The sequence below is a fragment of the Bacillus rossius genome, chromosome 1 (assembly GCF_032445375.1).
Source record: "Bacillus rossius redtenbacheri isolate Brsri chromosome 1, Brsri_v3, whole genome shotgun sequence".
Classification (NCBI taxonomy): Eukaryota; Metazoa; Arthropoda; class Insecta; order Phasmatodea; family Bacillidae; genus Bacillus; species Bacillus rossius.
In genome coordinates, this window is record NC_086330.1 from 84,899,406 (window position 1) to 84,916,263 (window position 16,858).

At 37.7% G+C, this 16,858-nt stretch overlaps 2 protein-coding genes across 2 annotated transcripts in view; both read left to right on the top strand.

Annotated features, from left to right (window-relative positions):
* LOC134538819 (brevican core protein-like) overlaps window positions 1-11,450 on the top strand; it is a 102,055-nt gene extending 90,605 nt beyond the window's left edge. Inside the window, exons 3-5 of the mRNA XM_063380330.1 lie at window positions 3,995-4,101; window positions 7,215-7,323; window positions 9,333-11,450. Coding sequence (XP_063236400.1) covers window positions 3,995-4,101; window positions 7,215-7,323; window positions 9,333-9,577 — 461 coding nt within the window. The 3' untranslated portion in view covers window positions 9,578-11,450. The remainder of the gene's footprint in view (window positions 1-3,994; window positions 4,102-7,214; window positions 7,324-9,332) is intronic.
* Window positions 11,451-16,171: 4,721 nt separating this feature from the next.
* LOC134529297 (glutamate receptor 1-like) overlaps window positions 16,172-16,858 on the top strand; it is a 224,119-nt gene continuing 223,432 nt past the window's right edge. The window contains exon 1 of the mRNA XM_063363208.1: window positions 16,172-16,303. Coding sequence (XP_063219278.1) covers window positions 16,174-16,303 — 130 coding nt within the window. The 5' untranslated portion in view covers window positions 16,172-16,173. The remainder of the gene's footprint in view (window positions 16,304-16,858) is intronic.

Consider the following 16,858-nt stretch of genomic DNA (forward strand, 5'->3'; position numbering starts at 1 on the left):
TTGCACAGTTATAGTGTTATGAACTCACATTTTCAACCTTTTGTAAGTTTAAAATATCCCGTTAATTCAGTTAAATTTTGCATTCTGGTAGCTCAATGCCCATATTAATGCAATACGTTACACTGTCACAAATATTAATGTAATGACATAATTTCTTTTCATTGGTTCAGAATTCTAGGAGCTGAGTTCGTAGAACTATTACTTACGGTTACTTTATGTGACAAAGAACGAGTCATGATGTTATAAATGTCTATGAATCCAAAATTAAAAATCCACGCATTTCTGCGATTGTGTAGATCTATATACATTGCCTGGTAAAATATAGTATATTAATTTCGTAATCTTTTTAATGAGTCCACAGAACACTCGATCTAGTAATGGACACATGTTGACGTCGGAAAACGTGGCATATTGTAACTTGTATTTCAAGTGCAGTTAGCATCTAACAATATTGTCATACCAGTAATGTAGGTCATTAATCATACACATATATTACAGCAAATAATTGATACTTAAAGATGGTTGTGATGATTATTCCTTAAAGTGAATTTTTTTATAAATCTCTAGTAACATAAAAACGTATGTGTTAAACTTCTTTAATCGTCACAAAACTATAAGCGAGTTCTGTTTATGCGAAAAACGTACGTATTTATTTTCTAGTAATTGAAATGATATTTCTAAAAATATAAATATAAGAAGAATGGTTTCTGTATGAGCTTTCAGTGTAGATGACTAATTGTTAAATATTTCCTTATTTTTTTTTGGCAATTTGTACTGTTACCGTTGCGGGAGTGGATGTGTAGGAATTGAAAAACTAAAACTATTTTCAATTTTCCAATAAAATTGTTGAAATCATCTGATGTAAACATTGACAAGTGTGCTTATTTGCATATAGTATTGCAATATTATTAAATATAAATTAACAGTTTGAAAAAGTAGCAAATTATTTTAATGTACTAGTTACCTGCTCTCTGCTTGGAATCTCGGTGATACAAAGATCCATGCGACCAATTTTTTTTCCTAACCTAACAAACACCAAGTGTATTTGTTTGGGAGGGGTCTGGGTTAGGGGTACGTGAATAGTTTAAGTTAGTAATCGGAAGGTAAACTACACCTGCCAGTGGTGGCAAGGGAACGTGCGGTCAGCAGCCACTGGAAGAGCGAGAGCGGGAGGGGAGGGGGGTAGACTGGTCGAGGAAGTCACGTGGTCGGGGCCAACAGAGGACTAGAGGACTGGCGGACACGGAGGCGGGAAGCCGCTTGTGGTCCAGGAGAAAGTGCTGCCAGCCACCCCGCTGTTTCACAACCACTCCTGCCAACTTCACGCCGCCGAAATAACGGTTCACGCTAAAGCTGGAGTCACAATGCCACGACAGGCCCGACACGCTCAGCAGCCAATGGAATACAAGGTCGCCGTGACGTCAACACGACAAAACTCGCGCCCCAACGGCCCGCAAGAAGTAGATTCCTTTTCTAATTTCGTCGTGTCGTGCAGCATGACGGAAAGCAAAACCTTACAAAACTAAATTTTAAAAATATTTACCTACTTGGTAAATATTTATGCTGAAAAATTAAATTCCGTTTCAAGTTTAGGTATACTTTCACATTTTTAGTGTAACTTCAACTGTTTATTACATTTATTTTTAACATAGCTAACAGCGGAATTATTTTCCACCCCATATATACATACCTGAAGCATGCTTCCTTGTATTTAAAATAAACTTAGTCCCATTTTATGCAATAGACGACTAAATGTTATATTGTTGTACACTTCAGCTACAACAGGAAATAAAGATTCCTATAGGTCCTGCACTGTTTTTGGCGCATTATATATTGTATTTAATGGACGCACTTGGCTTGGGAAGACTTGCCGTCAGCCATTTTGCAGTTGGTTGTGTTAATGTTGTCGTTGTATTGTGACCCTACTCTATTAACTCTGTCGTGCTGGAACGATGTAAGACGTGTAATAGTATTTGTCGTGTCGTGTTGATCGTGGCATTGTGACTACAGCTTTACGAGCAACAAGTAGCATTTCAAGCGTAACTTTTCAGTAACTGACAGCAGAGCATTATTTGTCACGTGAGGCAAAAAGTAAACCACTACATGATTTGATGTCCATAACACATACTAATAGAGCGAAGTAATGCAAACACACATTTTTATTGCATTAACGTTTAATACTTTAAATGAAGTTTTAAATTTAAAAGAAAGTATGATGAAGAGTTTAAATTTGAACTATTAAATATTTATTTATAATTTATGTAAGTTATTTCAACATACATTGCATCGTGTATTTCCGGTAAGCGCGCAATAGTAGCAACAATATTAATATTTTAATGCAAAATAACAAAGAAAAATGTTCAGATATAATTTTATTTTATAGATAAATTACACGTTTTTTTGTCGTGAATTTGTAGATAATGCCAAGCCGGGACTTATGAATCTGCATGGAACGTTTGCCCTGTTGTTTTAAGCATAAACAGATAAAAAAAACTCGCTAGAAACGTGTAATATCTAACCTCGGGAACGTACTTATAATACGAAATTCGGCCACGCAATTTAACGCAGAATTCGTCAAAATAATACCTCATTGTGATACATGTATATGCAGATTTTGTTGTCAACTACATTTATTGTCACGAATCAAACGTAGTTTTCGCACCCACCACTAGAATTCTTTTCAGGAGCAGTTGAGTTGGCTTTTGAATCACTTGATTAGCAGACAGAAAATATTAACTTTACATATTATAATGAAACGGTTTCGATAAAAGCGAAAAAGACTAGGACCTGTTTTTCAACCATTAAATTAATTAAAATACTGCCCATCTTGTTAAAATTTATAACATTTAATACTATAAAGTTACCCTTTGTGTTTGTGATTTTTGATTTGCGCCATCCGCCATAGAAGGCAGTACCGTGGTTCCATATTTCCGTTCCATTCAATTAATTACTCATACCAAATGCCGTATACCTAGAGCTAAGATGTTTCACATCAAACATATCCTTAGTGAAATAATTGTAAACTAAAAGTATTATTGTCTGTTAACATGTTATAGCATAATTAAATGTTAAATATAACAATGCTAACACACTAGTGGTGTGCAAACAGCGCGGCGGTCAGGAAGCACCCGCCGGAAGCGCCTGAGAGCTATGCTACCTGCGCGACAGAAGAGCCGTGCGGGACAGCGCCGGTGGGAATCTCAGGCGTGGAGTGACGCGAGTGCTCCGGGCCTCTCGTGCCTGTCCGTGCAGGCTCACGAGAGCGTGGCTTCACCAAAGCTTACCGAGGGCTCCCGACGTCGCTACAGGGAAATGATGACGTGTTTTGGATGTGTAACATCTTAGCTCTCAGTATACGGCATTTGGCGGGAGTATTTCATGATTCCGACCGAAGTCAAGGAACGGAAATGTGGAACCATGGTGATGCCATCTGTGGCGGATAGAGCGAACCAGTTTCACAAATTCAAACGGGAAACTTTAAAGTATAAACTATTTAATTAATTTTACTACGATGGACAGTATTTTAATAAAATTCCTTGTCGAATATCAGGTTCCAAACCGGAGTGTAGTATTTTTATTTTCAAGTAATTTTAGCATTCATCGGAGCCTTTTTATTATATAGTTTAAAATTTCGATCTTCAAAAGGAATGAATTATTCTATAGTATAAGTAGCTGCTCCGGCAGCGAATTATAGTGGCGGGTGATTCGCGTCCAGAAATGTAGTTAAAAACACAATTTGTGTATATTCAACAGGCTCTGCATTATTCAAAAAAATTATAAGTTAAATTTAATGTTTGAGCTTTGCACTGTATGTTTATTTGCTACACGAAAACACATGCAGTTGCTCGTTACCGAGATTAGATATTTACACATCACTGGCGAGTACTGAACAACTTGCATTTCTCACCACGACCATGCACAGTTCACTCCCCAGTTCTCCCGAGCCGCCACGAGGGAGGCCCCCGATGTGTGACGTGAAGGGCGCGTGTTGCAGGCGACTGCGCCAACTGCGTGGAGGAGGGTCCAGGGGTGTCCAGCCGCTGGACCATGCCTCTGCTGAAGCTGGGAGAGAAGCGATACTACCTGGGCATCTTCTTCAAGGTACCGCCGCAGCGCCGCCACACTTACACAGTGTGTCCACAAAACAATGTCCCAGTTAAGAATTTTAATAGTGTCATCTGTAAGCACTGTAAAGTGTTGTTTCTAGATCACAATTAAGGAGTAACTCAGAACAGTTTTAGATCAGCGCATGCGCGAGTAATGTTTTTTTTTTGTTTTCTCGCTTAAATAAAGGTGTAGACATTGAAAATTTGTAAAAAAAAAAAAACTAGGTTAGATTACCTTCAATTGATGTATGATTTATTGTAAATAGTCTAAATGAAACTGTTGTAATATACAATTGAAACTGGGACATTCTTCTATGACCACCCTGTACTTTATGCACGACCCTTGAAGGACGCCTCTGCGAGGGTCCCAACTGCTGCTGACCGCGGTCAACGGCGCGGTGTTGGTGGCCCCGGCGCTAACTCACTTGATGAGTCTGCAATAGTTCGCCGTTGCCTTTCGCGGCGTGTAGGTGAAGCCAAGGACGTAACTAGTCTACTGTCCACCCTAGACAAGAACTCGTCTTGGCTCTCCTCTCCCCTTTTCAAACTAACCTTTCCCGACAACTCATCACATCACCACTACGTATTAATTCCACTATTGTAAATATCTTTGGTTCAACTTGTACATATATTTATTATCAATCGTTAAATGTTTAATATATCGAGAGTTGGTTAGTACGTGAAACATACCACTTTTTTTGATACAGTATGTAGCTTTCAATACAGATAATTCAGTTCATCTGCCCACAAAAAATTTTCTTTTGTGTTTTAAATTTACACTATTCAAGTCAATATATACAGTAAAAATTACTCTGCCGTTTAGCGTCCTCCCCAAATGCGGCGACCGTGGTACGAACCCAGTCTGCCCCCTTCTAGTTACGTCCCTGTTATAAACATAGCTGGTAATCCAACCAGGTACCTTCAGACGACAGCCCTGAACAGCCCCTCCCTCAGTACCGCCAGACACAAGGTCTGCACAGCAACCACGTCAACAGCTGAGTCAGAGGAACAGAGATGCAAGCATCTCGTCGGTTGAAACAAGGTCAGTGTGGTGCTAGTCCCTCACCGCAGTTTTCGAGCGCCTGCGGTGCCAGAAACCAGCGATAACGGGCAGTGCCGCGACACAGAACGCAGCGAAGCCGCGAGACACACCAGTGCGTTCCGAGGCCACGTTCGTGCGTGCTCCGAGTACTTCCGTTTTAAATTCATTATATCGCATGTGCTGCATCTTGGTTTAAACACTGGTATCTCTGAAGGCAACAACTTTTATGAAAAAAAAACCCTCTAAAATGTTAACAGTTTAACTTTTTAACGAGTGGTTAGCTTAATTGTAAATATTACAAATTGGTAATATCGTGAGCTTGGTCTGTCAGGTTTGATTAGCTATACTAAAATTTTTCTTTTAAAGTGGACGATTGGTTTGGATAAGTTAGATACACAAAAAATACTGTAAATTAATTTTTAACGTTTGTTAGGAATTAAAAACTAAAAAATGTAGCTAACTTAACGTAACTAATCACCCCTATTAATTTATAGTATTTATTCTGTAGCTAAACTAAACAAATGTTCACACGATTTCACAGTATTTTTAATGTAGATATCTAACCTAGCCAAACGTCCACTCTATTTTAAATTATTTTTAATATCACTTGACAATTATTTTTTAATCTAACTAAAACGAAGTGTATTTGTAGAAAGGGTCCGAGTTAAGGAGGGACCTAGGTGTGTCTCAGGCCGAAGCCTATACGCCTAGTGATATTGGAATTAGCCATGCAAAGAAGGTTCACATGCATCGTGTGCTAGGAGGGCATGGCAGCGATTGGCGCCAAGACTAACTCCACTATATTTAAGATATTTTAAAACTGTACTAAGTGGCCCAGGTAAAAACCTGCATAGACTCAGGAAAAAACCCTGGGCACAGACATGCGGAATGCAAAGGCATGCATTAATAGCATATGAGTATACAGGAAATATAGGATGGCATGGATGAAGAAGAGAGTCTACCATGCGGGGGTTGGGAACTTGGACGCGTGGTCGTATTTCATATCTGTATCCATAGCTGGAGGTCACTCCCTGGTGGCGAGTGGCTACACTGACCACTCACTCCGCTACCAGTCAGCACATAAAACATGACAAGTCTCTAAATTTAGGTGCTATCGAAGTTGCACGAGCAAGCTGCGAACTTCGCACGAGCAAGCTGCGAACTTCGGTGAATTTCGGAACTGCTCGGGCCTCGGAATGGACTGGTGTGAGACTTAGGGTTCCCGCCACGAGGAGTAAGTTGGCAGCGCCGGAGTGAGAAGCGACTCAAGGAACAACAGTGTTGCCACACTTGAGCCGACCGCTGGCCGGCGCCTCAACTCTCTCCGGCTTACGTCACAGGACGTCCTGGGGCCATCGATCACGTGACGACGAGCTCGCAACTCACACGCACACACGCACACGCACACACGCACACCGCAGACATATGCAGTCCCGTACTGGTAGGCTTGTTTGCCTGAATAACTGCACAAAGTATTATTAAAATAGTATACAGTCCAAGTCGTTTAGGTCATTATATCATGTAACAATTCTTCTGGCTGTGCTTAAATGAAAAAATGTATCAACAGGTCGTTGCTTCTACATGTAAAGATGTTCTGCATAAAATTACAAAGAAGTATAAGTCTCTATGAATATCGCGTGCATAATTCTTTACAGAGTGTGAATTGATGAACTCAATTGTAAAACCGTGAGCAAAATATTTTGTAGTTTAACTTACAGTGTAAGACTATGCCTGTACATATATCTATGTCCAAAGATTAAGTTTCATTGCTAAAGCTTGTTATTGAATAATATATTAACCTCATTACTTGAATGTGCGTGTTAAAAACGTTAAAATATAAAGCTGAACATAGGAAATAATTTAGCAAGATTAAGAAAGACCATTAACGAACAAATTTATTTTAGTTTCCTTGAAAGTTCCGTTAGAAATGGAAATTTTGGTTAAAAACGATCAACAGCGCCTTTTTTTTTTTTAGACAAAGGCCACGGTGATGACCATGGGCCGTGTGGTACCTGTGACGTGTGGTACCTGCGACGTGTGATGCCTGTGATGTTTTGGTGTTGCAGGCGAACTGGTACCGCGCGGCGCAGTACTGCCGCTACCACGGCATGCACCTGGCCAGCATCAGCAGCCAGGAGGAGAACGACAAGCTGGAGAAGCACATCCGCGACTTCGGTGAGGCTCTCTGCCTCCTCTCCTCACCTCTCCACACGCGGCACTCGCTGAGGGCTGGGTTGTCCCAGCGTACAGTTTCATATTATGATTTTCTGTTAGATATTGGTAAACACAATTTTTTTTCCGGATTTTTAAACAATCATGCTTAATTAATTTGCCTGCACTTTAAACTTAACACAAAACCTATCGAGACTCTGAGAATGTATCGTTAGGACCGAGTTGGGAATAGCTAGAATAAAGTAATGAACTTTATAATTGGAAATTCACAAGAGCATAATAGTTCTATTTATGTATTTCTTGTGCACTTTAGTTAAATTAAAATATACTTTTGATTGTTGTGAGAGTTAGTAAGTTAGACAAACAATTTTTTTTTCTACTTTCAGTTTAGATAAAAGTGAGAAAGACTTCAAAACGCCCTGATTCACACAACAAATGTGCTCTGAGGTTTCACTACGATGTTTTAACGCAATGAGACTTCCGAGTTCGTAGTGACTGGAAACGAATTAGGCTCCAGGAGTGTAGATGTGACTTGCCATGGATCATACCGAGGGCTGCTCAGATGACTGCTTTACCCAGACGCAACTCCCTCCTCGAGTCACAGGTCTGTGGAGTCAAAAGGCAGCTGGGAGTGTGGTGGTTGCAGGGACCTCGATGTGAGATACCTCGTGGATACTTGATCAGGGTCGTAGTGACTGAGGTCAGCACACAGATTCCACGTGACCCCGGCGCCTCCAGCTATCCCTTCATTGAAGTCAGGGAACATGCCAGTTAAGGTATCCTAGCTTTAACTCCACGCGTGTCTGATCACAGCGCTCAACTGGTCTTCTGTTCGTGTGCCATGATTGTATTTTTACGTTCATCATCGGTGGTATTAATGGTGAGTTTGAAGGCGGCAATGAAAATTTTGACAATTAAAGTATAAGTACAAACATTTTAAAAATAACAGCACGAACCAAATAACCACTTCGTACAGCATTGGAAAATTTATACTTTCAAACTAAATTATATGCTGATAAGCTTAGCTTAAATAAGTACTGTCATTCACTATCTGTTTTAAATCTGTAAACACAACAATTATACGAAAACAATAAAATAAATGGTTTTTGTATTTATTCTCAGATTGGTCAATTTGGTACAACGCAGTGAGTAGCTGCTAAACAATTTCCACAAGCAAACAAGAAAGATACCCTGGATAACAAATTAAAAATAAATGATGTCGCTCAAAAAGTCATTTATATGTATTTTTAAAAGCTCTTTTTGTGGCAAGATTTTTATTATGAATACTTACGCTGCCGGCTATATTGTAGGCTCGCTGAGAAAGATAATACTTTCCACTGGTGGATTTTTCTGAAAAGAATAAGTATCATCTATGTTTTTCAATTATTTGCTTTATTTTAAATACATATATATACATTATATTATACAATACATATATATTTATTGAAAAGTAGTGCATGACACTGAGTAAACTCCATATTCTTTAACACTTAAACCTAGTTAATATCTAAAAAAAACTAAAATAAACTAGTCTATAAACGCCAGGGAAATAACTAATATATTTACGCGGAAGCTAAAACTGTCACGACAAAGTCGTCATTCAACAAATATATGTATGAAAATGCGTTGCAAGCTGTGGCCTCGTATTTGTACAATTCACGATGTTGGGGAGAACCCCATTAAGTTTGCAGTAAGACACACTTGTTATCTCTGAGATCCCGAGTAAGTGTGTAGGTAGGGGTGGTTGACAACAAAGTTGTGTTACCAAAATGCTACCACACTATTTACTCAGTAACAGCAATTAGCTGGGTTACATGTATTTATACCTAATCCTAAAAGAGGGATCAACTCTGCTCATAACAGCGCGTGACCGCAGGAATGGTCATTGCTGCTCTTGGACCTGCCAGGGAGATCTGGTCTGCTGATATTGTCGTGTGACCTCAGGTCTGGTCATTGCCGCTCTTGGACCTGCCAGGGAGATGTGGTCTGCTGATATTCTCGTGTGACCGCAGGTCTGGGACACGAGCACTTCTGGACGTCCGGCACCGACCAGGCCGAGGAGGGCTCCTTCTTCTGGATGTCGACGGGCCGGCCGCTCACCTTCACCAACTGGAACACGGGCGAGCCCAACAACTTCGTGTACGAGAACGGCGAGGAGGAGCACTGCCTGGAGCTGTGGAACCGCGACGGCAAGGGCCTCAAGTGGAACGACACGCCCTGCTCCTTCGAGACGTTCTTCGTTTGCGAGGTGCAGTGACGGGAGGGCGGGGCGGCGGGCTCCGGCTTTACCGCCTCGCTCATGACCCCCGGCTGACTCTCGCTGGCTCACAACCTCACCTGGACTCGCTGTCGCCGCACGTGCCGACGTGGCGGGCGCTGGTTCGCACAGCGTCGACTGTTCGCGCCGTCGTCCTTTACGACCATGATGCTTGTTCTCTGTAAGCAAACTGAAACAAATGCCTCATTCATGAAGGGTCTTCGTCCAGCCCTGAACACGGGCGTAACTGCCGATGCAGCTGCCTCGTTGGCACGTGAACCTCTCCGCTCCTCCCTTATCACCTGACTCGTCCCTCGCCCAGTGCTCCAGCTGCTGCTCCCTCATCTGCGGCCCGCCCCGCCGAGCTCACACATGCTCCCGAGACATCCGACAGTGCCGGGAGTGAAGCGAAGAAGATCCCATGGTGGTGTTCTGAACTGTAACTTAAATACTTGCGATATAACTGGATGGGTTTACCACTGCAAATGTTATTTTATGGCATAACTTGTTAAGTACTTTGTATGATTCGTCTAGTACCAAATATCACAGTTCCTTCATTTCTTTTTTGAAAATTTCTCATGGACGTAAGCAACCCACACAAAAATCCAAAGCTATTTCCTCGTAGTTAAAAATACTTCAATACAAAACTTTATATGCATCAATAATATGGTTTGTATTTCGACTCATTATCCAACTGTAAAACTATTATTTTGTTTCGATTAAGTCCAACTTAAGTCAGTACAATCACTTTACCAATATAAATAATTTATAATGTAAAAATTACAGTTATTATGCATATCGTTAATTTATTTTAGAATACAGCTATTTTTAACAGTAGACATGTTGCACACAGAATAATGCTCAACGTTATTATCCAAATATTAATAATAGATTGCTAACACAGATGTATTGCTACTACAGACTGCGGAGTACAATGTCACTTTTAAATACTCTTTGATGGCTTGATACTCACAGGAAATGATTCTGGGTAAATATATTATTGCAATCCGGCAAGAGATAGTATGGTCTAGGACTCCGTTGAATTCCCAGCCTTGTTACCAAGTTGCTGACCTGCAGTAATAACTGAGCTCAGCAATGAAGTACATTACAGTAGTTGTGTTGTAGTAATATAGACGCTTTTTAAACAAAGACTTCTATTATGGTATGACAAGACAATTAGCACAGATTAATCTATTGTAAAGTTATAGACAGTTTTTGTTTATTTCTTCACACGTGATGCAACTGTGTGCATAGACAAGTACAGATTTATACATTTCAGGCTGGGCAGTATAGACAGTGTGAATATCCTAAGCATTATGCAAACTATGTAAACTATCAATCGATTAAATTACTAGAGAGTAGTGCCAAGAAGCTATGCTGTAACAATACAAATCATAGCGGAAATCTCATTTTTTTTGTACTTGCTTGTCTGATGGTATCAATTTTACGTTTTGAATTAAAATGCAGTCTTATTTCATCGCTCATTGATGGAATTATAGCTTTACATTTACTTAAAAAAGTATTTTTTAAACATAGATATTATTTAATTTAATGGCTATAATGATATACATCACCGAAAATTCTTGTAAAAATTAAAAACTGCCATGAATTAGTATGGCGTATCTTTTTCCTGTGTTATTTCTGGTACAATTCTCTAGAATGTGGTTGTAAAACAGTCGTAACTGATGTCAACTGTTATGATAAGTGATTATGTATCATGCTGCAATGTTCGATGAACTACCATAGCCATATAAGTTACTGGACTCAAAAATATAGTCTTCCCTTTCATGTATATATTTTTTACCTTAAAATGTGTGACTGAAATTTTTTATGTATCTGTACAATTTGTTTTGATTAAAACTAAAAGAAACTATATCCGCTATCAAATTCTTCTATTTTAGTAAATTAAAAGCATATAAATACACTGAATGACTAACAATTGACACAATCCAAAATAATACACGTTCAATCATGATATAAGATATACATTCTTCTAAAGATGCAACCACCCAACACAGAAAGGAGTTTTTGTAATGTAACTCCTTAAAGGTGTGTTAGATATCAAAGTTCATTATCTTAAATCCTTTAACCTCTCTTAGCTGTGACACTATATATCTAGTAATTTTTTATTTACTATGACTATTACTTTTATGTATGAATATGAAAAAAATAAATTAAAGTGTATTTTTTACATAAAAATTGTAACAAAAAATAAACTATTTTCTTGGGAAAAAATTAATAATTCTTAGACCATGTTAGACAGTACACATAATTTCTTTTAAAAATCTTATACTTGTATATAATCATTTAATATTATAAATTTTATCTTTAGGGGGTAAAAAATGAAAAAAACTGTTTAATGAGTTTCCTAGGAGTATTCAGTATGTCTGAAACCGAAAGGGATATCACCGATTTTAATGAAATAAAGCATTTAATAAAAATACGAACATATATTGTGGAATTTTGAGAAAGTTTATTTTCAGGGGTAAAAATTTTCTTGGCACCAATTTTTATATTTCAGGAAATCGTTAATATCATATGAATTATATAAATATTTTACTTCTTTTACAGGAATAATAATACTTTTAAAAGGAAACGAAAACGGTTCATGTGTTTTATCTGAAACACATGAACATATTAACACGAAATTTAAGGGTATATGTTCTAAATAACTAGTCACATCCTAAAATATTGATTGTATAATAATAAACCGTAAACATAGAAAGGGGTGAAATAATTTCCTCGTAATCGTCATTATTTCTTCAACCCTATGAGATGTTTCACTGCATTTTTATGTCGGGGAATACAACTTGCATGATTATCTAAGATTTTATTATTTTTTTACTCTTTTATTTCTTTTAGGTGAAAAATATGGAAGTGATATATTTACTTTTAAGTTATTATATTTATACTGAACCAGATTATCTACCCCACTGTAATTTTCTTAAACATGTTACTCATAAAAATGACTATAATGTCACTAAATTTTTTTTTGTCATTTCTTCTTTAAGACGATGGAAGGCATAAAGTTAGTCTACAAAATCTTTGAACTTGGCTCCCAAAATGTACATTAATTTTTTTTCCGAAAATATAAATACAAAAAAAAATTAAAATAGCCTATATATGTATAAATTTATGGCTGGATAATTTAATTTATGATGACACTTTATGGTATTTAATTAAAAGTTATTTTCTTTAGGATGAAGATTTATTATTTTTGGTTTTAAATTACACATATTTAAATGAATTAATAGTTATTTAACCTCGTATATCAAGAGAAATTTTCCCTTTAATATCTAGCATATAAAATATTAAATTAAACATTGCAAGTTTTAGGTGAATGTTTCTATTATTACGTAGTATAGTAATTAATAAGCACAGACAATAAAGTAGATTAGTAGAACTCACAAACAAGCTAGCTTTTGTGTCATATTCTGAGCAATACAAGTATTGTGTATCTTTTATAAATTATGTTAAAAAATAAAATAATTATTATAAACTCGGATAAAGAAGTAAGATGATTTTTTCTTGAAGAAAGCTACATAATGAATTCTCGAGGTCATTTCGGGGAATTTGTTCCAACCTCGGGTGAGGGGGGGGGGGGGGTTGAGGGTATGTTTCTTTCAAATGTCATATGGTTCATATATGTTGTGACATCTGGACACTTACACTGTAAAAAAATGTGATGTTTCATCATTGAAATTGTTAAATTTTACTTGTAGGTATAAGCAAGTTAAAAAAAATAAATTGGTTGTCTGTAAAGTTGGTTTACGGACGATAGTTTAACGTGACGTCATAAAAAAAACATTGATGAAATAATTGCATACTTTTATGAATAAAATTGAACCATTTTTATTGAATTATCACTATTTTGTATGGATACAAAGAAGGAGCGAAATGAAATCTACAATTTAATTGATAAATTTACTTTTTTTGCTCACATTAATTCAAATATGTTTATTACTTTAACGAACACATTATTTTAACTACAGCTTTTATACAAAGAAGGAGTGAAATTAAATCTACAATTTGATTGATAAATTTACTTTTATTTGCACTCATTAATTCGAATATGTTTATTACTTTAACGAAGAGATTATTTTAACTATAACGTTTATACATGTTTGCTATTTAACTTCTTCCAATCTGTGTTATTCTGTTAAGGATAGGACGATGATAGGAAAAGTAGGAAACGAATGGGAGTGTTTCAAGTTTAATGTGCCTCGAAAAAGTAAAATCGATGGTTGTTCCAATCGAGTGGAAGAGAGATAGATGCGGCGCAAGCGTACAATGAGCGTAACGGGACACAGCGTAACGGGATAATGTGCGTAACGGGACACTTTTTCGTGCGTGAAGCCGGCGTTCATCGGTTTATTAGACGTTATCACGTCAAAAATTACATTGTATTATTTTACTTGCAACGAGCTAAGACTGTAAATTACCTATAGGCTACTTCAAATCATAATTTAAAAAATATACAGACTTTATGTGTGTTGTTACACAAATGTAGGTGTGTGATTGAATTTTGGTTGGTATATATAAAATAAACAAAATATAGTGTATTTTACACAGACATTCGGTAAAAATGCAGTTGCAAGGTGTAGTTGTTACTTTAGATGTTTGATATCAGACAGCACAATAATTACGTTGAAGGAACTTAGTCATTCCTTCAACGGAGTTCTTGTGCTGTCTGATATCTAAGGGTTGAACATTTTTTTTTGTCCGTGTTGTTGTTGTGTTGTCCATAATACTTGTTCAGTTTCATCGTTGGTTCCATTTGTCTGACATCAGCTGATTCAGTCTTGTTTTCTGTGACTATTTTTTCTTTATTTATTATTATTATTTTATTTCGTAATTTTTCCTTGACAAGCAATGCAAAACTGCAATGGCGTATGTCCAAAAAACTTCATTAAATCACATGACTACTGTATAGCACCGAAGGGTACACGGATAGTTCTTACTTATGCAACACACATAATCGCATTCCGTTCCCGTACGTCACGCAGGGAATTACTGGGCTAGTTTCCACCCGGGGCAAGAACTAATCTTGGCAAAACCTTATTTTTTCTTCAAACCAACCAAATGAAAACCTTTACCGACAACACCTTATATCGACTCCACATATTAATTCCATTATTACAAATATTTTTGAACCAACTTAGATGGTAAATAGATATATTTATTTGCAGTAATTTCACTTTTAGTTCATCGCAAGTTGGATATTACGCGAAAAATACCAGTATTTTTAAATATTTGGCTATATAAATGTCTGTATCTTTCAATTCAAATAATTCAGTTCATCTGCCCTCCAACAATTTAATGTCTTCTAACACTAAGATATTTAAATAAATATCTATATTAAAAATTACTTAGCCAGTTTAGCCCTCCCCCTCCCCCTAAATGTGGTTCTCGGGGCACAAGCCCCGTCTGTCCCCTCTAGTTACGTCCCTGACGTGTCGTTAAATGACATTCTGAGATGGATAAGTGAAGAAAATGCGTAAGAGGAAGGGGAAAGAGGCAGATTATCTGTCTCAACACACCAGCATATTTCTAAGATCACTAAGTTTCATTAAGTGCGACAATGTGAGTACATCCCAGAAAGCAATTGAAACCGAATTACTGTAAGGAGAGGCGAGTGATACAGACATAACCGCACAAGCGCCTACTATACAGAGTGCGTCCCGCGTATACAGAGTATTTATATTGTGTTTATACTTCGCACAAAGCGAATATAAGAGTGTTGCATTCCCGACAGCCTTGAAACATCATAATGAATTCGCAAATGTAATTTATAAGTGTTAGTCAGTATATTATATAAATTTGATGTCTAGAAGTCAAGAAAAATACTTGGACTCAAGGTTTTCAAAATACAAACAAACAATTAACTAACTTCATAAATTATTAAATTACAAAACGAGACATTTAGAAAAAATAACCCCCCGTGTGCTCTACACAGATTATTCCAAATTAATGTCACATACTGATACCTCACCTACATCTAATCACTGGGTATACTATGGGTTATGATACAAGTTTACAAATAATCTAATTAACTTCTGTACTTATTATCCATTAAAGGCTGGTTTTCTATATGGGGTATTCTCTTTATTATCCATGTTTTTGTTTCTCTATCATGTATTCTCAATTCCCACATCGTAATTTCATCCAATTTTGTTCATATTACTTCCTTTACACGATGTATAGATTAAAATAAGTATAAAAAATCTTCCTGATTGTGTTCATGTTCCATAGCCGTGTCTTCATGAGATGTCACTTTTGTTCTCAACCTACAGGATTTTGTACGCTATCTAATAGTCTGTTCTTCGCTCTTAATTTCTAATTTATTATACTCTTCCTTTGTCTGTGTCATTCTCTATCTGGCTTTTTTCTTCCACATGAAGTTATTTTCCATATATTACTTCTCCGCGTGCGTCCTCAGTTCCTCTCGTGCTCCACAGTGTGCGTCCCGCAGCAGTGAACACAGTGTGCGTCCCGCCGCAGTGAACACAGTGTGCGTCCCGCCGCGTGGGGGACGCGCAGCGCGCATGCGCGGGCCGCGGCCGCGGGGTCGGGGGCTCTCGGGGCGCCAGTGGTCCATGGGATGCTGTGACTGGATGGGGGCGCGCGCGGCAGGCAGGGTCGCGATGGCTGTGTGCGGTGTGTGCTGGCTGCTGGCCGTGCAGGCCACTGTGCTGAGCAGCACGGCGGCCGACAAGATCCCGCTGGGTGAGTGCCCTCCCTGCCCTCCCACTGCACCAAGCCTCATCCACAGCTCCCTACAAACATCTACTCCACTTCAATATCACTTCTGTAGCAATCTGAACTACAAGATTACATGTTAAACCTGAAGTGCCACAGATAATATTTTGGAAACCATCTTCTTATAAATTTCTAATCTGTGAGCGCAAGAAATATTTGTTGAGCCAAACAATTTGAGCATACGTAATTTATGCATTTATTTATAAAATAATCTAAAGATTAGCTGTGATCCTACGTGGCGTGGACATATTGTTTTATTTTTTTTATCCTTCTAATGCACACTGCCTGCAGCTCTAATTATACGCTCGCTCAGAATTAGAACATAGCCACCGCAAATTCGTAATGATTCGTGTGCGTAGAGTTGACGCATGCTTAAAAGTACTCAACAAATTATTATAAAGAAAATAAGTCTCTATGTTATTCAATTATTTACTCTGGATATCTTCAATCGAAATATTTTTCTCGCTTTACTTGAGTATAGCAATATACATGATTTGCTAAAACAAAAAAAAAAAAAACAAC